Genomic DNA, 27,761 nt, shown 5'->3' with positions numbered 1-27,761 from the left:
GTGTGTTTACCAACTAGTCATTCAGAGCTGATATTCAGTGCTAACCAGCTAAATTTAGCTAACAACTCTGGCTGCACAAATAGCTATTCTAAATCTAGCCAAGTAAATTATGTCCAGCTAGATTTAGGAAACCTTCGAGCTAAAAACCTAATCAGTTAGGTTTGAAAGATTGTGTGTGCATGTTGGGTATTTGGACTGTGCAATTTTGTGATGGTGTGTGGGTATAGGAGGGTGTGGGGGAATGGGTGTGATAGGGGTGTATATATGCAGAGTAGGAGGATATATATTGGAGTGAGTGGTGTGCAAAAATAGTGTTCGTAAGTGTGGGGGATGTATGCAAAGTTTGGTCGAGTGTGTTTAAGTTTATTTAAGGGTGTGTAGCTATGTCTATGTGTGGGTGTATGGGGTGAGTGGTGGGGATGTAAGAGTGTGCAGGGTGTAGGTTTGTGTGGGGATCAGGTTTGTGTGATTTTCATAGGGAATGTGGACGTGTGCATGTATGGCAGGTGAATGGAGGTGTATGAGGATTTGGGGTGGGTGTAGAAGTATAGTTTGGGTAAGAGGTGAGTGGAGGTGTATAGCTATGTGTATGTGTTCAATTTATGTCAGTAAGCATTTCTTAATACCAGTTTAGCTGGATCAACACCATCCTTGCTGCTGTTTAATATCTACTTAGTGCCAGTTTGTGAACTATTAGCCAGACTCTGCAAGGGAGGTCGATTGTATGCAGACAACATAAAAATTCTATATCCTGATGGGTTCCTCTTCGACTGAAATGCCATCTATGATCTCCATCTGTTTGCCAACAGTTAGACAGTGACTCAATCACTCACAAACTGACTCTGAACTTGTCAAAAACTGAAAATTCTGCTCAATCAGCGCAGTAGCATTATTTCGACACCTTCTTTTATTATGGTTGAGAATGCTGAACTGAAAGCCTGGAGGTGATGATCAATTCTAACCTGTCTTTTACACATCAAACTAAGGCCGTAAATAATGAAGGCTTTTATAAACGGAGGCTGTTGCATGGCCTTAAGCCCTTTATTGCAACCTGTGGATTTTTGCTCTGTTGTTCAAGTCCTTGTGTTACCTGCCCTGGATTACTGTAATTCGATTTATTTGGTCCGACCAGCGACAGAACTGTCAATTCTGCAACGGTTAATTTCCGGCGGCAGTATGAAAGAACGTACTACTCCAGTTCTGACTGACCTCCACCGGCTTCCAGTCCAACAGAGGATCAAATACAATGTTGCAAGGCTTGGGCCTAAATTACTTTCTCTGGAATCTCTTGCATGGATTAATGCTATCCTGAGTGTGCCACAATCCTCTCACAGTGGTCTCTGGGCGTTCCAACCATGTGTCATGCTCGGCTGGCAGAGACAAGGGAATGAGCATTTTCCATGGCTGCGCCAATACTTTGGAACTCATTACTGCATGAATTTCAGGAGATGGACTGCTCTAAGACTTTCAAGGGCCTATTAAAAACTTTGCTGTTCAGGCAGGCAATCTTATGAAGTGATGGCAGGTTTCTGTTTGATATAAGGCAGCTATACTTAGCGCTATTTGTTTTGTGGTAGGAACTTATTATATTGTTTATGGTTTTTTGAATGCCACCTACAGCCTCGGCATGAGCAGCTTATAAATACTGTAAACAAATTATTAAGACTGACTCTAGAATGCCTATTTCTTTGTTATTAAATTAACGAGTTTTCCATATATGGCATATAACTATGTGAAACTTAGAGAAGCATATTGGGGGGGGTCCGCAAAAAAATTTGGAGGTTGAAACGGGATGTGCATTCCCAAAAAGGCTGGGAGCCCCTGTTCTAAATGTATTTACTGTGCTTTAAAATAAAATACAGAACAATCACTATGAAAAGCAGTTTCTGCTGATGCTATCTTGCAAGCACCTAAAGATGAAATCTAACTTAGCACACATCTGGTAAAATACTCCTGGTTTAAGGATTCAAACACAAATGCATGTGTCACACTTTAAAAAGAGCTCATTATCTCTACCAAATATGCTCTCCCTCCCCTCAACCCCCAAAAATATACTATTTACCTTATCAGGTCACGTGGCTTGGTTAATTGTAAATAATATCAGGGTACCACCCTAAGAGATTAATTCCAGGAACAGCAGCCATGTTTTCCAATATTTCAGAAATTATAACCATCCTTTTGATAGGCAACAGCACTAGCACTCTATGTAGAAAGAGCCTTTATTAGCGCAAGACGCCAAACCATACTGATCACTAGTATTTTGTTAAATATGGGCGTTTTGCTACCAAAGTACATTTAAAACGTTATGCAGTAAAACTGTGCAACCAAGTAAAAACAGAGAATAAAAGGGTATTAAATAACACTAGGGAAAGAAAATGAGGATGGAAAGAAAAGAAAGATCTCAAACCAGCTCCACAATTAAGAGATCTGAAGCCAAATCTTTACACAATGCTTTAGAACGGAGCACTCCACACCTAGCAGCATATTTCAGCTGCTTAGCGACAAGCATTTTACCTGGAATGAGTGCACAGGCAGAGAATACTTTTCACCTGGCAGGATACTGGGTCTACGCAATGAGAGGACCCAGCAGGTCTCCTTTAAATTAAGAATGCTATGAGAAGCCCAGTTTAGGAGCTGAGAGTTTATACCATACCTGACAGAGCCACGAAATTGATGTCATGACCAGCTACTTCAGCATACATTCCAGACTGGCCAAATCCAGTGAGCCTCGCATAGATGAGTCTTGGATTTTCCTGCAACACAGTCTCTGGGCCAAGACCCAGCTTTTCCATGACACCTGGAGGGAAATTAACCATCAGAAACCCTCTTTTCTACTTCTCCAGGGCCTTTTTTGAATGTTTATCTGAACAGTAGCAGTAAAATATGAAAATCAGTATTGACTTGAGTCACAGGTTATATTCAGTGATGTCAAACTAGGTTCTGTATGATGTAGTATACATATTTTTAGAGCAAAAATCTGAGCAACAGATACTATAGTATATGTCAGTATGGTTGAAACATAGAATATAACAGCAGATAAAAACCATCTCGCCTGCCCAGTTTCATGCCTGGTGATTTGCCATAGACCCCAGGTCATCCCTGGCTTTCCCATCACTTCTTCCAAACTAGGAATTTTCTGTACTTTATCCTAAGCTTTTCTGAATTCTGCTCACAGGTTTTGTCTCCACTACCTCTTACTGGGAGGCTGTTCCATGCATTCTCCTGCCTTTATGTAAAGAAGGATTTTCTGATGTTAGCTCGGAGAAAAAGCTTTGTTATTCTGGGTCGCACTTAGTAAGTCTTGTAATATTTGGTTTTATAAGCTCTCCCCTCCTGATGTAAGGTTTTTAAACTACATGACAAAAGAGGGCTCAGAAATGACAGTGAGAACTAGTCCCACAAAACACTGCTAACTATAAACGATCATTACACGAAGAGAAAACTAGGTTGCGTTTTCTAAATGTTTTCTTATAACAATTTTTTTTTTTTTTAAATAAAGAAGAAACAAGTATAGCTTTTACCAGCAGATGCTGGGTAGAAAGTGACCAATTTGATACATTCTTTATAAAATGTCTCTGTTGGACGATTATTTCTGGAGCTGATCTGATACTGAATAATCAGGAGAAATACTGTATGATAATAAAGTTAAAAAAACATGTGGGTGCCCATACATGTGCATATGGCGCGCAAGTGAACACACACTGGAATTTTAAATCATGTGTGCATTTACGCGCATATGATTTAAAATACGACTACCACGCATATGCATGCTCCTAATTTTAAGCAGTTACTCGAGCAAACATATTATGCATATCTTCCTTAGGACTTTGTTGGCTTTAACGCACGCGAGGAAGCAGATTTTAAATCATGCTCGCATGAAGGACATTCCCAGTGTTACCAATTAGTCCACCAGTTTGCCCAGTCTGTCATGAGGTCATCCAGACCCATCTGTTTCTTCAGATTGCACTCCCCCCCAGTTGACCCAGACCCCTCACCCACTCAATTTAGACCCAAACAGAGATTTATCAAGAATTACACCTCGTCAGGAGCAGAAGTAAACATGCGCAGCTAACAGCCCGCCGCATGCTAAGGAGGCCAGTTTTAAATACAGAGTTATGCACGTTATTGTTGGCTCTGCCCCAGAACGCCCACGCCCTTCCCCTTTTTTTTTGCTAGAGCACGCAATTTGCGGGTTATGAAATAAGCGTGGCTCATGCACAGCCTAGATACTTGTGTATATGGGCCTTTTAGTGTGAGCAATGCTTTTAAAATTTGCCTCTATGGTTTTAGTTCTGAGATATTTCGAGGCATGTAAAAAAAATTCTGTACAGAAGTAAATCCTTACAGGATGGAGCCAAACATCTCCCAGGCCACTCAGTTTTGCAGCAAGAGAAAACGCAGCAAGCCAAACAGCTCCAAGGATTTGGTAACGTATACAGTTCAGGAGTTGTGCCAAATATCTGTGGAGGGTAATGGCTATTACTTTTCTCAGTTCTATTCTTGTAGATAGAAGGCTCTTTGACTCCATTCTTCCAGTGTATCTGGGAACGTTTCTGATTTGACCTGGAGTCTCTGGAATTTTAAAGGAGTTGGTGGGTTTTGGGGCAAACATCGGAAAACTCCAGTGTACTGCTGCTGAAGTGGTGAAGAGGAAATCACCTAGGCCAGCACAGGCTGAAAGGAAACCCGCTGGCCCACATGGGCAGGATGAAGGAGGATGCTGTTGGTGGGTTTGGGGAGGGGTGAGAGAATAAGTGAGTATGGGTGCAAGAGGAAGAGAAGGGAGTGTGAATGGGTGTGTGTGGGAGAGTGAATGGGGATATGTGTGGAAGAGGGAGTGAAGTGAGAGAGTGGCCATGTGTGTTTTTGGGAGAATGAGAGGAGCGAGTGTAAGTGAAAATAAGCATAAGAGTGTGCATATGTGTGGGAGAATGAGAAGAATGCAAGTGAGCATGGGTGTGAGAGTGAACATGCGAGACTGTATATGTGTATGTAATAGAGGAGAAAGTTGGTGCGTAAACCCCTGCCCTCACTAATCCACAACAACCTCAGGATGCCTGAAAATCAGAAAGTTACCAGGTATGGTCCTGCAGGACTGCAAGATATGTCTGGCTTCTAGATTTTACTTGCACACATTTAATCCAAAAATAGGTCAATTGTATACAAATGTAGTTACTCTGAAAACCAGACCATTTGCAGACCATCTAAAAAGCATGAGCTGAGGAGCCTTGATGTTGATGCTAAATGCTGGGACTAAGCCACCTCTGGTTCTATTAATAGGCAAACAAACAATGACTGAAAAATCGAGAAACTTTTTAGAGATGGGAGAGCCTGATGTAGAACCCAAGATTAAGCTCGTCAACCTTGCCATGGAAGAAATCAGCCATTGTGAATGAGGGAGATGGAAGAAAGATGACCGAGGTTGGAGGCATTGGCATCTGTAAAATGGATATAACAGGCTTCCTTAGCAAGTATGATAGAGTGGAAGGAGGTGAGAATGAATCTGAAATGTAAGCAGTTAGCATGATAATGAGATTTTATGAAGAGACGCTCTGCAGAGCAAGTGTAGTAGCAAATTTTCGAGGTGAGCTGGGGTCCGAGTTATAAGATGGAGGAAGGGTGAGGCAATAATATCCAAAGCAAAGGAGAGCATGGTATTGTACGAAGAAACTGCCTCATGGGCTGGCCTGCTGGCTTAGTGCCGTGCACTTCCACATGTAAAATCTCCATTTCGATTCCCAAGTCAGGTTTTGCCCTCCCTGGATTGGCTGGGGATGAAGCAAAAGCAGCATTCACAACCACCAGTGGTAGAGGGAGTCGTTATTGCTCAAGGGTGATGTCTAGTGGCCAGATTTAGGGTCCATGACTGCGGGGTTCCAGAAGGAATCTATTTATTTATATATTTGTTTACTTTATATTTATTTATATTCTGCTTTTCGGCACTTCAAAGCAGATTACATTCAGCTACTGTAGTTATTTCTCTGTCCCCAGAGGGCTCTCAATCTAAGTTTGTACCTGAGACAACAGAGGGTAAAGTGATTTGCCCAAGGTCACAAGGAGCGGCAGTGGGATTTGAACCCTGGTCTCCCTAGTGCGCGACCCCCATGGCACTCACCAGACTAAGTATGATCGGGGAAGGGGGGGGGAGGGAAGAGAAAAGAAAATTATTATTTACCTGCTAATTTTCGTTCCTGTAGTACCATGGATCAGTCCAGACAGTGGGTTATGTCCCCAATCCAGCAGATGGAGTCAGCACAAGCTTTGAGGGGGCGTATCCATATATACTACTACCCCCTCTGCAGGAGTTCAGTATCGAGTATATCAAAGCCCGAGTAGAAACCCCCGAAGGATCAAGTTTGTGGAAACAGATAATGAAAACAATTGTAACCGCAACAAGTAACTGCAAACATCCTACCAACTTGTAGGGAGCTGTGAAAAACAGCGAAAAGAAACAACTGTGAAGACACAGAACACTGCGAGCAAGAAGCAGCGCAGAGCTGAGCAGGATCAAGAACCCAAACGCGGTGGGCGTCTGGACTGATCCATGGTACTACAGGAACGAAAATTAGCAGGTAAATAATAATTTTCTTTTCCCTGTACGTACCTGGATCAGTCCAGACAGTGGGATGTACCCAAGCTTCCCTAAATCGGGTGGGGTCCTGCGAGGCCTGCTCGGAGAACCTGCTCGCCAAAGTGTCCAGAGACCGAAGAGGCGAGGTGCAGACGATAGTGCCTCGAGAACGTGTGTAACGATTTCCAGGTGGCTGCCCTACAAATTTCCTGCGAGGATACCGAGCGAACCTCCGCCCAGGAAGCCGCCTGAGAACGTGTAGAATGCGCTACGATTCCGGGTGGGGGAGTCCGACCCGCCCCAATGTAAGAAGCAGCAATGCCGGCCTTCAGCCATCTGGCAATGGTAGTCTTCGAGGCCTGAGACCCCTTCTTAGGACCGGCCCAGAGTACAAAGAGATGGTCAGAGGTTCGGAACTCATTTGTAGCCTCCAGATAGAGGCGCAGAGTGCGCTTGACATTCAAGAGACGGAGAGACTTCGGCTCTGAGGAAGAGAAGGACAGCAACTCCACCGTCTGGTTCACATGGAATGCAGAAACCACCTTCGGAAGGAAGGAGGGAACAGTGCGAAGCGAAACTCCAGAGTCGGAGAAACGGAGATAGGGCTCTCTACACAACAGAGCCTGCATCTCCGAGATGCGTCGAGCGGAACAGATGGTCACAAGAAATACAGTCTTGAGAGTGAGATCCTTTATCGTTGCGCTGCGCAGCGGCTCGAACGGTGGTCCCGACAGGGAGCAAAGCACAAGGTTAAGACTCCAGGAGGGACAAGGGTCCCGTAACGGAGGACGCATATGCTTGACACCCTTGAGAAAACGAGCAATGTCAGGATGCTGTAGAAGAGAGCCCCCATCGCTCAACAGCGAACCAAGGGCGGCCACCTGAACCCGTAGTGAATTATAGGTGAGCCCTTTTTCCACCCCCGCCTGTAGAAACTGAAGGATCTGAGGTACAGAAGCCTTAGCGGGTCTCGTGGCCTGGCTGGTACACCACAGCTCGAACACCTTCCAGACTCGAACATAGGCCGATGTCTTTCGTGCCCGCAATAGCGTGGATACTACCGCCTCCAGGTAGCCCCGACGCCGGAGGCGGCGCCTCTCAAAAGCCAGGCTGCAAGACAGAAGAATTCTGCCTGCTCGAAAAATACCGGGCCCTGATGTAGGAGCTGGGGGAGGTGCCCCAGCCTGATTGGCCTGTCGATCACCAGCTGTAGCAGGTCCGCAAACCAGGGTCGCCTGGGCCATTCTGGGGTGACGAAAACCACGGTCCCCTGATGGCTTTCTATTCTGCGGAGCATCCTGCCCACCAGGGGCCATGGTGGAAAAGAAAGATATGGCGGCCACGGGAGGACCAGGGCATCCACTCCCTCCGCGCTCTCTCCGGCGACTGAAGAAGCGTGGAGCCTTGGCGTTGAGAGCGGACGCCATCAGATCCAAGTGGGGGGCCCCCCACCGATGGACGAGAAGTTGCATTGCTTTGTTGGAGAGAGACCACTCTCCGGGTCCAGCAGTTGACGACTGAGGAAGTCCGCCTGGACGTTGTCCACACCGGCGACGTGCGAGGCCGCTAGCCGGACGAGATGACGCTCCGCCCATTGCATCAGCAGCGCCGCCTCGAGCGCGACCTGCGGGTTGCGCGTGCCTCCTTGTCGGTTGATGTAGACCACGGTGGTAGCGTTGTCCGATAGGATTCTGACTTCTCGGTTCCGAAGAAGCGAGAGGAAATGTCGCAGAGCTAGCCGGACCGCTCTGGTTTCCAGACGGTTGATTGACCACTTCGCCTCCACCGTGGACCACGTCCCCTGCGTGGCGCTTCGATCGCAGACTGCACCCCAGCCTGCTAGACTGGCATAGGTGGTCACCACCACCCAATTTGGCAGATCGAGGGACATGCCACGGGCCAGGTTCGGCGGATCCAACCACCAGCCCAGACTGTCCCTGGCATTCTGTGGGAGCGGGAGAATCATCTGATAGTCCTGCAATACTGGTTTCCAACGGGAGAAGAGCGCCCACTGTAAGGTCCTGAGGTGCGCGAAAGCCCAAGGTACAAGGTCGATGGTGGACCCCATCACTCCCAGGAGTTGCAGGTAGTCCCAGGAGGTGGGCTCTGGCAACGCAGAGAACCGTCGTGTGTGATCCCGCAAGGATTGAGCTTTGTCCTGGCGCAGAAAAACTTTGCCCAGTAGGGTGTCGAAAGTTGCCCCCAAAAAAAACCCAAGCGTTGCGAGGGCATGAGGGAGCTCTTGGAGAAGTTCACTACCCATCCCAGGGAATGTAGAAACCGTACTACTCGAGTCACCGCTGAGCGTCCATGATCGAATGACTTCGCCCGGAGGAGCCAATCGTCCAGATAAGGATGAACCAGGATGCCCTCCTTCCGGAGAGCTGCCGCCACAACTACCATGATCTTGGTGAAGGTGTGCAGCGCCGGCGCCAATCCAAACGCGAGAGCCGTGAACTGAAAATGCTGGTCCAGAATTTTGAAACGAAGGAAACTGTGGTGGTCCAGGCGGATGGGAATGTGCAGGTAGGCCTCCGTTAAGTCCAGGGAGGCGAGGAACTCCCCCCGATGCACCGCCGCAATCACTGACCAGAGCGTTTCCATGCGGAACCGAACGACTCGAAGGGATTTGTTGACTTCCTTGAGGACTAGGATAGGCCGGAAGGAACAGTCCTTCTTTGGTACGACGAAATAGATGGAATAGTGGCCCGAGCCCACCTCTCCGAAGGGCATGGGCGCAGTAGCGCCTATCTCCCGGAGTCTGTCCAGAGTCAGCTGCACCGCTCCTCTCTTGAGGTCCGAGCCACAGGGGGAAAAGATGAACCTTCCCTGCGGGGGGCGGACAAATTCCAATGCGTAGCCGTGTTTTATGGTATCCAGGACCCACTGGTCCGAGGTGATCCGTGCCCACTCCGCTTAGAAATACGTTAGTCGGTCCCCAATCCTGGGGACAGGGGAGTGGGCGAGACTGGCATCATTGTGAAGACTTGGTATAGGGGTTCCCGGTTCCGGGAGTAGTGCGTGCGGGCCGATGCCCGCGGAAGGCGCGCAACCAGGGCTGAGACCTGGGGGCGGATGGCCGGGAGCCCGTCTGTCTGTAGCCCCTGTAGCGCCGTTGCGCTCTGGCTCTGGTCCGAGAAGAAGAAAACGCTCTGGATGGTCGAAACCTATCCTCCGGCAGCCGATGAACAGCGTTCTCCCCCAGGGACTTGATGATCTGGTCCAAATCCTCCCCGAAGAGGAACTTGCCCCTGAAGGGAAGAGAGCCCAGACTGGACTTAGAGGACGTATCAGACGCCCAATTGCGTAGCCACAGTAGTCGTCGTGCTGCCACTACCGAAACCATGGATCTTGTGAGGACCCGAAAAAGGTCGTACGAGGCGTCCGCCCCATACGCCACTGCGGCTTCTAGCCGATCTGCCTGGGCAGCCTCATCGGACGGCAGGTTCTGAGACGTGAGGAGTTGTTGCACCCAAAGGAGACTAGCCCGCTGGGCAAGCGAACTGAACATCACCGCCCGCATACCCAGAGCGGAGACCTCGAAAACCCGCTTAAGGAAAACTTCCAACTTACGATCCTGTGTGTCCCGCAACGCCGCACCTCCCGTCACTGGGATAGTCGTCCTCTTCGTGACCGCCGACACTGCGGAGTCCACCTTTGGGACCTTGATGAGGTCCAGAAAATCTTCGGGGAGCGGGTACAGCTTTTCCATAGCCCAGCTGCTCTTCAGGGAGGCCTCCGGGGTGTCCCATTCCCTGGTGAGAAGTTGTAAAAACGAGTCATGAATGGGAAAAGCCCGAGCCCTCGGCCGGAGTGCCGCCAGGACAGGATCTCCCTTCCTTGAAGAAGTGATGACAGCGGGAGCTACTGGGGCAGGCGGGTCTGGTGGTGGATCCAAATCTAATTCTTGGATGATCTGCGGGATGAGGTCGTCCAGCTCTTCCCTCTGGAAGAGGCGTAGGGTACGCGGATCATCCCCCTCCTGTGTGCCGTCCCCTTGTCCCCCGTCCGGGAGGTCAAGTCCATGTCCCGCTGGGTCTGGCACCGCCCCCACTGCCGCGGGCGTGGATCGGACCCGGGTAGGAAGGCGGGAGGCCCCCACTCCCGGAGGGTCGGGGGGGGCCGGCGTCGAGGGCGACATCCGAGGGATCTTAGGAGGGGGGGGGGTCCCACAGGTGCTTCCAGCCCCTGCAGATAAGCGGTATGCATGAGCAGGATAAACTCCGGAGAGAACCCCGGCCTGCTCGGGTGCGCTTCGGGGGCGGCGTGGTTCCTGCTCCCTGGCTCTGGGTGCTTGGTTCCTGCACCAAAATCGGGGGAACACCCCCGCTGGTAGAGTCCTCCAGGGATCCGTTCTCCCTCGTGGCCTCCAGGGATCCGTTCCCCCTCGTGGCCTGCGCCTCAGGGCGCTCAGAATGTAAAATGGCCGCCGTTCCCGCCAAAAATGGCGGAGTGGCCGGCCCGCACCGCCCGGGCAAAAAAGAGAAATCAGTCAGGGACTGTGAGGTACTTTCCCCCCCGGGAAGGCATCGTGCACAGATGCCCTCCCGGGAAATCCGGGACCCCGGGTCTCCGCAGGCCGCACAGCGGGACGGCCGCGGCATCGGGATCGCTGCAGGAGAAAGAAAAAGCCACGGGGGGGGGCCACGCGCACAAAGGCGCCGCTGCGGGGGGGCCCGGTCGGCCCGCACTGCCCGCTGTCTGAAAATAGAGGAGGGTGCCGCGGGGGGGCCTTCCTGGCCACACGACCCGCCCCAGACATCTTTCCCTAAATGACTCAGCAGCCCATGAGGAGCTGTAAAATGGCCGCGGGTGAGGGAGTAAAGAGCGAAGAGGCCGGCTCCACCGGCTTTCGCGGGCACCGGGGGCTGAGCTGTAAAGGAAAAAACTACAAAGGAAAAACAAACTTACCCCTGGCTGCAACGAGAAATAAACAGCAAGGCCGCAGAGAAGAGACAAGGAAGATAAGCCACTCCCCAGAAGTTGAAAGAACTCTGCCTTTTTTTTTTTTTTTTTTTAAACTTAATACAAACTTGATACAAACTTGATCCACAGAAAAAGACAACAACAAGCCATAATCAAGCAAGAAAGTGAAGGAAAAGGAGGGGAAGCCTGATTCCCCTACTCGCATCTGCTGGAGTCAGAAGATACTGAACTCCTGCAGAGGGGGTAGTAGTATATATGGATACGCCCCCTCAAAGCTTGTGCTGACTCCATCTGCTGGATTGGGGACATAACCCACTGTCTGGACTGATCCAGGTACGTACAGGGAAATATAAAATATGGAAACATTTCCCAGAAAATTGCAAACGAAGGCTCACGGAGAAGGATCCCAGTCTGGGATATGACTGAACTGGAAAAATAAAAGAAAGAGGTGGAAACTGATTCTTTAACAGACTGAACACGACTGTGGGAGAAAGTAGTTAAGGTAACATATAAAGAGACTGAAGGAGCTACAAAATGTATTTTCTAAAAGAAGGAAATAGAGATTATGATACAGTAAAATCTAGTTGGCTTCAATAAAGTACCAGAAAAGAGCATGGTCCATAAAATTAAAATTTTGATAAGAGGTCATTGTATGAAGCTGACAGGAAGGAAACGCAAAAGGAATGTGAGAAGATATAGTGTTTCACTGAGACGATGGACACCCAGAACAGAAATCCAGCAGAGGTAACAGAAGTCGAAAGAGTGGAAGAAGTTACGCATACATGGGACAAACACAAGGAGACCTTAATGGTGGCAGGATGCAGGGAGAAAACCCGCTGCTCGAATGACACTTGTAATGGCACAGCAGGCACAGGGAGTCAGACTGGATGAACCAGTGGTCACTTTCTACCAACATCCTCTATGTTTCAATGTTTTAGTTTGAAAAATATCTAAATGTGGAAACTAAAAGCCTGTGAAATGAACTATAAAAAGGTAAAGCTTCCGGTTACAAATTATGCATCATGTTTCAAAAAAATTTTTCAGGAGGCTCTAGAACAAGGGATCATGGGATGAGCTGAAAAAGGAGGTAGGAAATATTTCTTTACAAAGAATGTAACTGATACATAGAAAGGCCTCCTAATGGAGGTGGTAGAGACAAAAAGAGTATCTGAATTCATAAAAGCATGGGATCAATACAGGAGATCTCCGAAGGAGTGATGGGAGTTTTAAAGCTGAATTAGTTGGGTTGATGAGCAGACTAGATAGGCCATACAGTCTTTTTCTGCCATTACGTATCTATGTTTTTATTACTCTCGTTACAGAACAACTTGCAAGAGGGTTAAAAATTAAAACGTGGAAAACTGCCTGTTTTCTCTGCTCTTGGACTCATTTTGATTCTCCGCTGGTTCCATCAGAAAACCTTAAAAGGATCAGTGAGCGCATCCAGTTGGGCAGCTTAATTAAATTTCTTCCTTTCCACAAATTAGTGCTTTTTAATGACAGTGTAAAAATTGAGTTGCCTCCCGTCATAGTAACCCTCCTTATTTTGCTGCTCACTACAAGCAGTTGCTCTTGCTATGACACCTCTCAGGTCCTCTGTCTGTTCGCAAACTCAAGATGAAAAAAAAAAAAAAACCACACAAAACCCTTAACTTCTCCTTCCTTCTCCCATACGAACTTTGGATAGCTGTATGTTTTTACTGTTACTTGTTATGTCCTAGTGCTGGAATTTAATTAAACAAGTACAATATGTTTGATCAAACAGTAGCAAATCAGTAGCCTGTTACTTACCCTGACGGAAAGGTTCAATAAGCACATCAGAATGAACGCAAAGTTTTTTCAGAACCATGGCTCCCTCTGGGCTTTTCAAGTTTAAGGCCAACGACCTTTTTCCACGAGCCAGCACATCCATGGTGGCTGCATTCTTTGGCCTATCCACACGAATTACTTTCGCTCCAAAATCTGCCAGGATCATGCCACACAAAGGAGCAGGAGCTAACCCAGCCATTTCCAGCACGCTCACGCCAGCCAGGGCCATGTTTACTAGTTAACTAAAGAAAAATAAAAACACAAAATAAAGATAAGAATAGCATAATAATATGGATACAATTTAAAGAGGAAGTACTAGCAGCAGTCCTCAAAGTATCAAAGTACCTATTGCAAAATACTTAACTTAACCTTCATGGAAAATTGCCAAATTGTGCAATTTTCCAAGCATAATTCTGCTATGCAAAAATAGCAAATGAGTCAATTTGCATGATTCTTCAGCTCATTAGTAACATTGCATACATTTTGTGAATGCCTTTGCGAACACAAAAATTGCATGCACAAAAATAGCAAATAGCATTGAAGTCGTTTCATAAACATAATTACTTGCATTATTTGTCATTTTTGTGAGTATTGTATTTGCAAATGCGTGTTAGTACATCAGATGCCAGGGTAGGGTGGTCAGGTGTCCAGTTTTATGCTGGAGAGTTCTCCTTTGTTTGCCCACTTCCAGGAGTCTAGCCCCCCTGCCAGCCAAAAAGAAAAAGGTATCTCACCTAAGCAAAGTGAACTGCAGCAGTGTGTGAGAAGGGCTAGGAGTCAACAGGTCTGTGTGGGACACCAGCAACCAATGGGAAAGCTGAAAGCAAGCTTAATCTCAGGAAGGAAGAGGACGCAGTGCCGTGACTTTAACTAAGAGGGTAGGGGCAATCATTGTCTGCAAGATAACTTACAAGCAGCAGTGTTCACATCTGTGCAGTGGGCCCACTGTGGGCAAAGCCAGTGAGTGTGTGGGGAAAATGGGGGATACAGAGAAGGGGAGAAAGTGGCTATTACAGGCTAGGGAAAGGCTGGCACCCAGCACAAGAATTTTGTGTGATGTTGTTGCATGTCTGCTGGGGGAGTGGGGGAGAAGCTCTTGCTAAGTACATGAGCAACAGCAAAACAGCAGAAGAGGAAATGAATGCAAGTCAGAGAGCGAGAGACCTGGTGCTGGGTAAGGGGGTGAGGTAAGGGAAAGGGGGATGTACTGCTGGGCATGAGGAAGGGAGAGACAGGTGGGAGAGTCCTATACCTGCTGCTGGCCATAGGGAGGGGCTCAAGGATCTGCTGCTGGGCACTGAGAGAAGGGGATGTTTTGAGGGACCTGGCACTGGGAAGAGAAGAAATAGGTGTTTGGATACAGCAGAAAGAAGGAACAGGATACCTCTATAGTAATAAGCAATGTTCCTAGACACCTGCAATTGTATGGCCACAGGAGAAACAGCATAAATAGCTTCTTGCTGCAAAACTGACAATCTGCCACAGAAACAATATACCTTACCTGAAGCTTTCCCACCTTTTAATTCAATCTTTTCAAGCTACAAGGTGCCTGCCTTCCCTGTCAGCTATCTCTGCCCTTGCCTCAGCCCCTCCCCTCATAAAAAGCCTGCAGAGGGGTGAGGTTGAGACTGTAGCAGATGAAAGAAGATATCCAGACCAAGGAACACATGGCTGGATCACCCTCCTATGAGACTAAGTTAAGTAATCTAAACTTTGGAGATAGAGTATTGTAGCAGACGAGGGAGAAGGTTTACTTCCTTGCCTTTTGTGACAAATTCAATATCTCATCTTAGCTGCTTCAGCCTTCTAGTTAAAGTCAAGCATAAACCCTTGCCACAGTCACATGAGATAGGGCAAGGAGAGAGAAGCTGATAGACTGTGTTCAATCTCTTACAGAAAGATACCAGGCCCGCTTTCTGTTTAGTACCAAGCAAACCATTTGGAGAAACTCCCCAGGAGAGAGACCTTTCAGACACTGCAGTGCTCATCTATTTGGTTTGTTATCTAGCCAGCTCCACCATGAAGGAGGACTTCATTTTCTGGATTATTTTTTTCCCCACACAATTTTGTGTTTGGGACAGAGTGCACCCTTTACAAACTGGTGACATTGGGGTGGATCTGTTTCCCCCTCCCCCCTTTTGAGTTCTTAGAAGTAAAAACAATTCTTGAAAGCTGTGTACTTCACTGCCTTTCTCCCCAACCTCTCTCTGTTAGCATTCCTTATTATTATTGTTTGGTATTGTTTTTTTAAATTATTACCTATACAAGCATGTTGGTTGCCCTGGCATATAAGCATGTTATATTTGTATTGCTTGATTTAAAATAAGAAAACTGCAAGTTTACATTATACTTCACTACTGTTCTTTTCCTATTTAATGTTCTGGTTTGATTTACTGTCTACTTCGCAATACTAGTAATAGGTTTAATTAATTTTTATTCTGGCGTGATGATTTTATCTGGTCTGTGGCGCCACAAGTCAGAGGTTGTTTGGGAAGGGCACAGAATTGTGGTAGAGGTGACCAGGACCCTTCTCATCCACCACTCAGACTACGAATCCAAAGATAAATCGCACTGCTGGGATTTTGAAATATTTTTCTCTTTGCCTTCTCTGCAGAGAGGTCCCACCCCATTAATGACTCCTCACTGTCTAACTTCCAGGACGCCCTGACATTCCACCCCCCCATGGAAAGAATGATTAATTGAGCAACTGTCCAAGCATGACAATGTATTTTCCATGCACAAGTGGGATATGGAGTTGGCAAAAGGAGTAAATTTACCCCATACCCTTGCATAACACCTGTCCTTTTTGTGAAAGGTCATGGCAACTAGCCCCAAGCAACATTGAGGTGTTATGGTTAGTGGTGTTTTGGTGGATCCTTGGACACTGTGGCAGCTGACCACGCCCATGGGGGGCAGTCCCGTGAGGGACCACAGTGTCAGGCTAAACTCCATACAGACAAACACAGATTTGAATCTTTTATTAAACAGTATATGGAACCACCAGAGGTGGCAGTAGTGAGTAGTGGTTGTAGAGCCCGGCTGGGCGCATCTCTCTCAAAACGCTGGAAACGGATCCTCTTTAAGCAGTGCTGTAGGGGACGAGACAGAGTTATGAGTACACAGTAGAATAGCATTCAGAGTCCCAAGTAGAATAGGAGAGCTCCAAGACAGGGAGAGCAGGCCCTCGAGGAGCGAGTACCTGATCCCTTAGAGCAGAAAGACTCAGTAGCGTTGTACTCACTAGCAGTAGCAGAGATTCCACTAGATGAGAGGTCTGGCACCGGAACAGAGGGCAGGCCCTCGAGGAGCGAGTACCTGATTCCGGCGAAGTGGTATTGTAGAGAGAGATGTTTCTTGTACTCACAGATGATGACTGTAGTTAGTTCTTCCAAGTAGAAGGTAGAAGTTGCAGGCAGCGACACAGGGAACATAGCCCTCGAGGAGCGAGTACCGGTTTCCTGATAGCACCTGAAAGAAGCAGAGAGGTCCCCGAGGAGCGGGTATCCCGTTAGAGACCCCAAAGGGTAGTAAGAGTTCCAGTAGAGCTGGAGTGGCAGAGTAGCTTAGGAACGGAGAGCGAATCCCATCTGTAAAGTTCCATAAAAACATAAGAAAATGCCATACTGGGTCAGACCAAGGGTCCATCAAGCCCAGCATCCTGTTTCCAACAGTGGTCAATCCAGGCCATAAGAACCTGGCAAGTACCCAAAAACTAAGTCTATTCCATGTTACCATTGCTAATGGCAGTGGCTATTCTCTAAGTAAATTTAATAGCAGATAATGGACTTCTCCTCCAAGAACTTATCCAATCCTTTTTTAAACACAGCTATACTAACTGCACTAACCACATCCTCTGGCAACAAATTCCAGAGTTTAATTGTGCGTTGAGTAAAAAAGAACTTTCTCCGATTAGTAAAAAAGAACTTTCTCCGATTAGTTGCTAACTCAGCGAGCTAGCAAATACTGTAGGCAGATATACCCTGAAGTCGTGACATCAAAACAGGGGGACGCCCCTGAGGTTCGCGCCAACCTGGAAATAAAGATGAGGGCGGCGTGTGCACGCACCCTAGAGGTACCTTGAAGGAGCATGACAGGAGGCAGCACCATAGCCGGTCCGGGGACACCGGAGAGGTCGGCAAACAGATGCCGCGACAGCCATCAGTCCAAGGTGAGCGGGAGGAGCCGCAAGTAGAGAGAGATAGGTGGGGCGAAGCCGAAGACTGACGGACGCAACATGAGGATCCTGGAATAATAGAAGAATCAAGAAGCCCCTATGCCTCCCTCATATTGGTGGCTAGGAAAAAGAATAGGGCAGATTGGATGTGCATAGACTACTGGACATTGAACAAGAGAACTATTCCAGATCAGTACACCCTCATAAGGACAGATGATGTATTAAATTGTCTGACAGGCAGCAAATGGTTCTCTGTGTTAGATCTAAGAAGTGGGTATTAGCAGATCCCCATGAAAGAAAGTGATAAGTAAAAAACTGCCTCCATCTGTCCCCGGGGTTTCTATCAGTTCAAATGAATGTTCCAAGTATGTTCCAGCGACTTATGGAAAAACCTGTGGGAGACATGCATCTCCTGGAAGTGCTGGTTACTTAGATTAACCTCATTGTCTTTGGAAAGACATTAGAAGAGCTAATCTTCCACAGGCTCAGAAATGTGACCCTGGCCTTGGAGTTGTCTGGCGAATTCAGAAGTACCGCAGACCAGCTAAAACTGTGGTGTCACAGTACCCAGATGTTCCCTTGTTGCTGAGAGAGTAGGATCACATAGTGATGATCGATACTTGCTTACTCCTGGGAGAATTCTATGAAAAAAAAAGTTAAATTCTACACACAAAAATGTAAAATTCTGTGCACAAAAAAAACTTATAATTCTGCAAAATTCTGCATACTTTATATTGGTCAAATAACACAATATACATGAGTCTAAGTAATTAATTTAAAATGTAATATAGAAACAAGTTATTACTTAAAGATGCAGCGTTTTAAATGTTTTGAGCAGAATTTCCCACTCTCTCTTCCTACTCCCCTGGCCAGTTTCCTTTCACTTTGCCCTTTCAGGCCCAACTCCGCCACCTGCCACTAACTTTCCCCTCCCCTCTAGACTCAATCCCTTCCACTCTAACTCCACTTCCAGAGTTTGACTCCTCAGTACTGCCCCTCAAACAGGCTCCCTCTCTCTCACACAGGCTCCCTCTCTCACAAACAAGCACCCTCACATACACACAATCACTTTTTCATACGCACCAGCTCCCAGTCTCTCACACATATACACACTCCTTCACAATCTCCTCACATAAGCTCCCTTACCAACACACCCTCACACATACTCTCTCTCTCAACCCCAGGGTCGCAGACTTACACACACAGACTCATTCTCACTGGGGCCTGCTCAATCTTTGCCGTGATCGGGACAGCCTTCCCTCACTACATGCCATCTTCGTCATGAACAGAGGCTGACCCTTTTGTGGTGAAGATAAAGCAGGACCCGGCGTGCCGCGAGCGGGCCTGCTCCATCTTCATCATGAGTGGGACAGCCTCCGCTCACGGCACTCCGGGCCTGCCAAATTCTGCTCCCCTTAGGGCAGATGGTGCGTTTGCCTTCACTTGACACTGCTCCCTCATCCGAGGGGCAAAAGATTAGCGCACCTGTGAGCACAAAGTTTCTCCCAGACCAATTAGTAGAACCATTACAGCGTGAGGAGTCCTAGTCAGAGATGGGATATTCTGCTGTTCTTGCTTCATAGCCAGACTATATATAAAATCACAAGGGTCAGAGGAGCTAGGAGCTGAGAAACAGAGAATTTGAGTTAAGTAATCTATCTTTGCACAGATAGTATCTTAGCAGAGGAGGGAGGTTTATTTCCTTGCCTTTTGTTACAAATTCAGTATCTCATCTTAACTGCTTCAGCCTTCCAGCTGAAGTCAAGCATAAACCCTTGTCATAGCCACACGAGATAGGGCAAGGAGAGAGAAGCTGATAGACTGTGGTCTTTCTGCAAGAGATTGAAACCAGGGCCACTTTCTGTTTAAAATCAAGTAAACCATTGGGGGGAAGTACCCCAGGAGAGAGACCTTCCACACACTGCAGTGCTCATCTATTTGATTTGTCATCCAGCCTACTCCACCTTCAAGAGGGACAACTTCATTTTTTCCCACACAATTTTGTGTTTGGTACAGGTTGCACTCTTTACAAACTTGTGACATCGGGGTGGATGTGTACCACCCACCCTTTTTGATTACTCAGGGGTAATATCAATGTTTGAAAGGTATATATGGCATTTCTTTCTCTCCCCCCCCCCCCCCCCAACCTTTCTCTATTAGCATTCATTTTCTTTTTTTTTTTTTTATTACTAGCCACATGCATATGTTGGTTGCCCTGGCTAACAGTCCATACCCAGTGTTATATTTGTATTACTTGATTTAAAATAAGAAAGCTGTAAGTTTATACAATATTTCACTACTGTACTTTTCTCATGTAATGTTCTGGATGGATTTACAGTCAAAAGGTTAATTACTGTTTTATTCTGGTGTGATGATTTTATATGGTCTGTGGTGCCACAAGTCTCATCCCCCGTTTAGACTAAGAATCTGAAGATAAATCCTATTAGTAAATATAATTTCTCATGTGGTACTTCCCACCCCAAGTATAGGGGTAATTCATAGGCCAGACCAAGGGTGGAGGGCACACTCATGGGTGGTGTGTTGTTTATTTAGAAGAATTTCATCTTTTCACAAAGGTTCGTGAGTATGTAGTCAATCATACACCATTTAGAAAGACCTGCATGTGATTTTGGAATCTAACTGTTGGTATCTCACATCTAACAGAAAGGGTATTAATTTTATAGAAGCCTTAATGAGTGACATTGCTATACATTTACAGGCAGATTTAAATCGCCCATGCGCGTTAAATACGGGGGTTACTCGTGCGGCTGGGCCTTGTGGGTATTTTAGAAAGGGCCGGGCCGAACACGTAACCCTCATTACGTGCACAAGAGCCTGGCCTCGCAAAAGGAACGGGAAGGGGGGTGGGAAGAGGCAGTCCGGGGGGGGGGGGGGGGGGCGGGGCGGAGCTGGAGGCGACCGGTACAACGGCCATTTGCTGCTCTGCCGGTGCAAGCAACTTACGCCAGCTCAGGAGCTGGCGTAAGTTCTGAAACAAAGGAAAAAAAAAAAACCAGGTAGGATGTTTTAAGGGGGTCAGGGAGAACAGGGAAGTTCCCTCTCAGTCTGCTCCCTTCTAAAATGCATGAAGCGCGCCCAAAGCCCGACCATACGCGTAACCCCCATATTTTACGTGCGGTCCGGTCTATGAATTACCCCTATACTTCGGGTGAGAAGTACCACTCCTTAATTGGAGCGGACCGGGAGGAAACTGGGGAAGATCGCGATGCATCACCGCACAAATTTTGCAAACCTGCCCCCTCCCCTCCCCCTTGTGCACATAGATTACAAAATCAGCGTGCACCTATTAAATTTTACCCCATATCTTTCTGTGTAATTAACAGCACGACAAACTGTTCATTCCGAGAGCATTTTCAGCATACTTAAATTCATATACTCTGGCAGAGAATAACTCTCTCAAGAAAATATAAAATGGCTAGTTGGCTGTATTTCAATTCAAAACAAAAGTGACATTTCAAAATTTTATTTATTTATTTATTTATTTAATATCTTTTATATACCGACGAACGTTGGGAACATCTCATTGGTTTACACAGAACAGAACTTAGCAACAGGCTTTACATTTGTCACATGATTATAATAGGAATAGTAGAAATAACAATAATAACAAAAACAATAACATACGAATAATATGGAAGTTATACAAGTAATAATTAACTAAGTGGGATACATGATAGTGGTTAGTCAGAAGAGGGGCAGGGAGATTCTGCTAGATATGATTGATATCAACATTTGTAGGAGGAATAAATTTGTATTAAAAGTTTGTAACTTCCATGTCAATTTCATATATTGCTGATTTTGTACATTTTATTTGTATGTAGTCTAAATATTGCTTAAAAACAATGTGAATGATTTTCAATTTAATATAGACTGATTTTTTTGCAGGGTTGCAAATCTTTTGAACAATGATGAAAACCTGCCATAAATATTTGCTAACTCTTGCCATAGAATCTTTAAAAATTCTGCCGCAGGGGCTCTGGTAATAAGATTAGAGGGATAGGAAGCTAAAGCAAGGGATGGGGCAAAGAACCTGCAAAAATAGTAAGCTCTTTGGAGCAGGGAATTAGTGTACCTGAATTCTAAATATGCTGTAATCTGCATTATTTGGTCAGTGTCTTCTACGATATGGTGATCTGTATTTCTCTTTCAATTAAGGTACTTTATGATGCTGCATCTATGTCAGCACAGTTGCATATACAAATTCATACATGATAATTATATATGCCAATTTGAATTCTGCATTTTGTCCTTTTTGGAGGTGAATATCCTTTTCGAGCCACAAAAATCGATTTAAATGATTTTGTTTGCTTTACAAGAAGAAGTACCATTATCGATACAAGCCTTAAAAAAAACCCTTCTCCCTTCTTTTAGGCATCTAAGGTATTTTTAAAGATAATTCATTTAACAAATCGTATACTAAAAAAGTTGCTAAATAAATGGCCAACGGGAAGAGATTTAAGAGAGCCGCGCCCTCTGTTGGAGGGCTGCTCCTCAGCCTCTCGCTGGCCTTACCTGCCTTATGTCCGATTGTTCAGACTGAGGAACAGGGGTTTAGGTGCTTCTTTGAGCTCCATCTTAAATAGCCAAAGCTCCCATTGATTGAGCGGTTCTGTTGGCTGGCGGGGAAGTGGGACTGCTTTTTGTATTGGTGGCGCAGCTCGAGGTAAAAGCCGCTGCCGGGAGTCCATGAGCTCGCTGAGCCCGAGATACAATGCCTCCCTCCCCCCTCCAAACGAGGCCATGAGCGGGTCCAAGAGGGCAGTCCGGAAGTGCAATGCCCTCCGACTCGATGACGCTCGTTTGTTTGCTGAAACTGGGAGGCTAAGGCATGCTGGTTCGGTCCGCCGGCCGGGCACGTGACGGATCGCGGGGATGCCGGCTGGAGCTGCTGGGTACACTCCACAGCTTACGGTATGGATGTTCTGAAAAGGAGGGAGGCTGCTAAGGAAGTGTGCTCTGGTCTTGGCACTGAAACCTTAGAGGGGAAGGAGTGCAGTGATATCGTCACAGGCATGGAACAACTCAGCCACATATCTCCATCAGCAGGCCCGGAAGAAAACCTGCTTTCACTGCGGTATTCCACAGCCCAGGAAGTCTTCTGTCACTAGATCCTCACCAAGGGAGATAGATCGCAGCAGCAGCAGCTGCCTGCCTGGTGAGGTAGGAGGGGAATGGAAGGGAGAGGGAGAACATGGTAAAAAGCGTTTTTTTAAACAAAAAAAAAAAGTTAAACAAAACATGTCAAAATTAAAAAGAGCAAATTAGGAACAGTTAGTGAAAATTGGAAAAAACACAAATGTTGGGCATGGTAGGATTCAATTTTTCTCAGTTCCTAAACATCTGGCTGGCACCTATGTTTTTTGAAGAATGTTCTACCCTTATTTGTCTGTCTGGTGTGGTCTGATCTGTCTGCCTGTATCACTATCTAGCAGGTCGATACAGTAAAGTGTGGCCGCAGTTACCCTGCGGCCGCGGTTACCCTGCTCCTAACCCGCTTTCTACCCACTATTCAGCCGCGTTAGCCCTTCCTGCGATACACAATCCCCTTTAACCTACTCTTACCCGCGTCCTTAAATCACCGGGTAACCCCTTCCGTCCGCGGCATGTATATTACATGTAAACGATCGAATTAGCTATTCCCTCCCATACAGTAACGCGTGCCCCGACTATCGCTATTTTACCCTGCCGTTTTGCCGCACGTTTAACCTGCTAACTTACCGCCTACCCTTACCCCTGCGTTAGAGGCAGGGGTAAGGGCAGTCAGCAAACTTTCCCCCAGCCTTCGCTCACCTGCCCTGGCTGCGTCAATGGGTGCTGGTCTCCGGGGCAGCCCCAGTCCTCTCCCCTCCTCCCGAAGCAACAAAAGCGGAAAAAAGCGAAAAAGCAAAAAAAAAAGTTGCAAGAGAGAGAGGGGAGAGAGGACGGGCAATCCTACATTCGGGATTGCCAGTCCTCTCTCCCCTCCTCCCGAAGCAAGGCGCGAAAAGTAGCCTTGCTTCGGAAGGAGGGGAGAGAGGACTGGCAGTGAAAAGCAACGAAGCGACTTACTTTTTTTGCAGCCCCCCTCCGGAGACGGACATCGGCGAAGACGACCGCGGCTTCCCTGCCTCCAGCTGCCCGCGAAGATGGACGCCTGCACGGGCGAAAGCGGCCCCTGTGCGTGCAACTGGGCCGCTCAAGACGTGACGTCACATGCCGTGACGCCAAACGTTGTGACGTCACGCCTTGAGCGGCCCAATTGCACGCACAGGGGCCGCTTTCGCCCGTGCAGGCGTCCATCTTCGCAGGCAGCTGGAGGCAGGGGAGCCGCGGTCCCTCGTCGCCGATGTCCGTCTCCGGAGGGGGGGCTGCAAAAAAAGTAAGTCGCTTCGTTGCTTTTCACTGCCAGTCCTCTCTCCCCTCCTCCTGAAGCAAGGCTGCTTTTCGCGCCTTGCTTCGGGAGGAGGGGAGAGAGGACTCACAATCCCGAGTGTAGGATTGCCCGTCCTCTCTCCCCTCTCTCTCTTGCTACTTTTTTTTTTTTGCTTTTTCGCTTTTTCGATTTTTTCCACTTTCGTTGCTTGCTTCTGGAGGAGAGGAGAGAGGACTGGCAACCCCGAGCGTAGGAGAAACCATCCACTTCCTGGTACCTCATTTCAAATGTCATTTGAAATGACAGATACCAGCGTGTCCGTGAAGCGTTAGGCCAGCGCACCCAGGATACAGTATAGCGCTCTATACAGTAAAATGGGTTGCACGGGCCTAACGCTTCACGGATGCTTCTTAGACGCAGCTTGTATTTGCAAGCTATTTACATACAGTAACGAGCGGTAGGTGAGCTGGGCTGTGCGTGCGGCAACCATGGGTGCGCCCGGCACTAACGCAGCTCTTCCTACAGCTCCTTACTGTATCGGCCGGTAGGTGTGTTGTGTTTGCCTGCATTTATCTGGATGTGATGCATCTGTGCCTCTCTCTATTTTAGTATGGTGTGTCTGGCTGTGGGGTGTCTGACATTGTGTCCATGTTTGTGCATGCTTGATCCTCAGCAAGTTGAAAAGAAACAAAATGAGGGCTTTAAGTCGCTGGTTAGAAGCATGGCTGCCTGGTGGCTTAACAACTGGTTTAAGAGCCAACTGGTAGACAGAATTTGACACCAGGTTAGGAAACCAGCATACCCTTTGTGTGTGTATATGATTCACCGTTTCCCAACATTTTCAGGCCCAAGGTACACTAACTAACAAAAATGTTGCATGGCACACCAACCTCCAGGAGGCAGGCAGTGCCAAATATGGAGAGGATTCGTATGATCAAAAGATGAGCTAAGAAAGCACTAAAAAATCCACCAGTCTCTCTTCCAAATTAAAAGAGGGTACAGAAACACATAAGAACTCATCACAATGGGCCAGTTCCCTCTATATACAAGTGTAGGAAAAGGGATAGATATATACAAGGTAGAGAGTGACTCAAGTTAGTTACCTTAGCTGCCACAGCTCCTCCACTGCTGCTGCTCCTGCCACTCAGAATGAGTCACATCCAGTATTCAATGCAACCTGGAGATAAGACAGAGCCTTGACTCAAAAGGAGGGGGAACCCAAGAGGGAGAAGATGAGGACGTGCTGTGTGTGCTCAACAAAGCATGGCCCTGTTGCTGCCCATTTCTTACCAATTTAAGGGCTCATGCCATAGCATGCATGATTAAACATTTTCTCAGAAAGGAGCTCCTACACAGAGACGTTGACACGTGCAATTGATTTTTGTCCTGATTGAGGAAATGATGGGACAGTGTTGGGTGGCAGTTGGTAGAAGATGTGCACACACTCACTTAAGAGATAGTGTCTTTATTTGCAATTTATAAAACAATGTATTTAAAAAGTGCATCTGCATGTATGACCAGAGATTATAGTACCAGACAGTCTTGTTAAGACTAGACACGCCATCAATGAGTGCATTCAGCATCTGAAGTTTGTATGAACGTTATCAGCATTAAGTAACATCAGATCAATATGATTTTAAGAACAATTTAATTGAAGTCTCAACATTTATTTTTGGTGAATTAGGAACAAGACCTACATGTTCAACTGGTGGTGACTCTTTGCTAGGTTTTGTGGACACTTGGCCCGAGGTGGGGGTTGACACTACCTGAGGGGTTGGGCCCCACCGGTCCCCACTGTCAGGAGGCAAGGTAGGCTGGAAACACAGGCAACAGGACCACAGCTGTGGCCCAGGAGAGAGGCGGTGTAGAAGAGCTATCTGCGTCACAGCCACCTCATCGCAGGCACCTGCACTGAAGCAGTACTGCGGGGTGCCCCGAGGAGCAGAGTCTGAGAGAGTCAGTTCAATGGTATCGCAGTGCTGGGCTGGTCAGGAGAGAGGATATACCAGAGGAAGGATCTCCAAGGCAGAAGTGCACAGGGCAGGCCCCGAGGAGTGGGGAAGCACGGAGACAGGATCTCTGGTGTAGTAATGCTGAGGCTATCCCAAGGAGCAGGGAAGCGCGGAGACAGGATTTCTGGTGTGGTAGCACTGAGGCTACCCCGAGGAGCAGGGAAGCGCAAAGACAGAGTCCCAGGCAAGGAAGCGCAGAGCAGGCTCCCCGAAGAGCAGGTACCCAGAGCCCTCAATCAGAGAGCAGAGATCCAAGGCAGGAACAAGCACCAGAGGAGCTCAGGGAACTTGTTGCCAAGTCGGTTAGCGCAGGCCAAAGGAGGTGCTTAAATATCTCAGGCTTGTGATAGCAGCAGCCGGGGATGACCCTGTTCACGTCGTTGGGTCTTTAAATGGAGGACAGATGGCGCTTGTGCGCGCCTAAGGAGGCCCAGAGACTGAGCGTGGGTCGGTGGCGTCCTAGCCACCACGTGGAGCACGGAGAGCCGGGAGGAATGCAGCAGTAGCGGCTGGCCCCAGCCGCATGTTCACTAGGAGTGGAAAGCCAGGCATGACATGAGTTGGGTCGGCCACGGCCGACGGTCATAACACTCTTATTGCTGTGAGGCGTTGAGAGAGAGCCCAAGTGCTGGTCTGGATCTGAGCATTAGGCAATGGTGATTTTTCCATGGCATGATTACATCTGAATGAACAGTAGTTGTGAAACACTGGTATATATCATGATGTAACCAACTTTGGGGGGGGGGGGGAGAGCACAGGCCACGTGTCCCATTAAAGGTCAAGAGATAGCAGGAGAGACTCAAACAAGCAAAGGACAGTCTAGAGTCCACCCAGTTTTTAGGAAACAGAGGAAGGCTGCTCGTCTGGTAACACTGCCATTGGAGTCTGATAAGGAACTGATTCAGAAGAAAAACTTTTTCTAATATAAACTTTATTCTTTTTAAGGTAGGTTGAATTTTTCCTGATATGTATTAGGCAATCCAGTCTAGGCACATGACACTTTTTTGCGGTTTTCTAGGGTAGTCCCTCTTGTATTGATAACTTTTCAAAAGAATTGTTTGTTAGTTTTTTTAAATCTAGTTTAATTGCAGGCTTTTCTGAAGAAAAAGGCTCCTTTGGATGAAGCATCCCATGCAGAATTAGTCCATAATACTTAAGGGAACTTAAGTATGTTAGGTTATGCAAATTTGGAGAGACTATTTTTCCTTATAAATGTTTCAAGCATATTTTGAGATAAGATCCTTCATCTTGAGGGCTTGATTGGTTTGACAGTTGCTTCATTTTGATTTCTATTACTACTACCCTTAGTATAAGGCTAGGGGAAGAAACTGCTACTCCGTGCAGGTTACCATAAGAAGCTTGTTGGGCAGACTGGATGGCCCATTTGGTCTTTTTCTGCTGCCATCATTACAATCACCCTGTGGGTGGGGGGAGAAAAAGGGAATTGGATTCAGACAACACCAATGCAGGGCCCTGACACGCAGACATATTATATTTACATATTACTGCTAACAAAATTTTTACAGACTGAGCAGCCTTCCTGATTATTCAGACAATGCTGCTGCTTGAATGCACTTTGCTTTTGGACTTGGCCATAGAAGCAGTCCTGCATTTTTTCTATAATGTCTGCATATCAGTACTCTAGTCTAGACTATAAAAGTCAGGGCCCAGCATTGGTGTTTGAATCCAATTCCATTTTTCTCCACCCACCCACAGGCTGATACTATAAAGTGCGCTCAACTGATCGCTCTGTTTAACGCGGGTTGGATGTGCATCCACAACCCCTTATACATTAGGGGGTTTAGCTCGTCCATGACATGTCTAACCCCTCCCCCCACCCCAAAATTAAGTGCTCATCTTGATGATGCTATTAGTCATTCATCCCACATACTGTTT

At 47.2% G+C, this 27,761-nt stretch overlaps 1 protein-coding gene across 1 annotated transcript in view; it reads right to left on the bottom strand.

Moving 5' to 3' along the window:
* The window catches only part of AMACR (alpha-methylacyl-CoA racemase), a 65,051-nt gene that overhangs the window by 31,614 nt on the left and 5,676 nt on the right, over nt 1-27,761 (bottom strand). The window contains exons 3-5 of the mRNA XM_029579100.1: nt 24,957-25,030; nt 13,289-13,548; nt 2,654-2,797 (exon numbers count right to left, since the gene is read on the bottom strand). Coding sequence (XP_029434960.1) covers nt 2,654-2,797; nt 13,289-13,535 — 391 coding nt within the window. The 5' untranslated portion in view covers nt 13,536-13,548; nt 24,957-25,030. The remainder of the gene's footprint in view (nt 1-2,653; nt 2,798-13,288; nt 13,549-24,956; nt 25,031-27,761) is intronic.

Source organism: Rhinatrema bivittatum, chromosome 1 (assembly GCF_901001135.1).
Source record: "Rhinatrema bivittatum chromosome 1, aRhiBiv1.1, whole genome shotgun sequence".
Taxonomy (NCBI): Eukaryota; Metazoa; Chordata; class Amphibia; order Gymnophiona; family Rhinatrematidae; genus Rhinatrema; species Rhinatrema bivittatum.
Note: the sequence above shows the minus strand (reverse complement) of the source record. Positions and strands in the feature narration are given on the sequence as shown.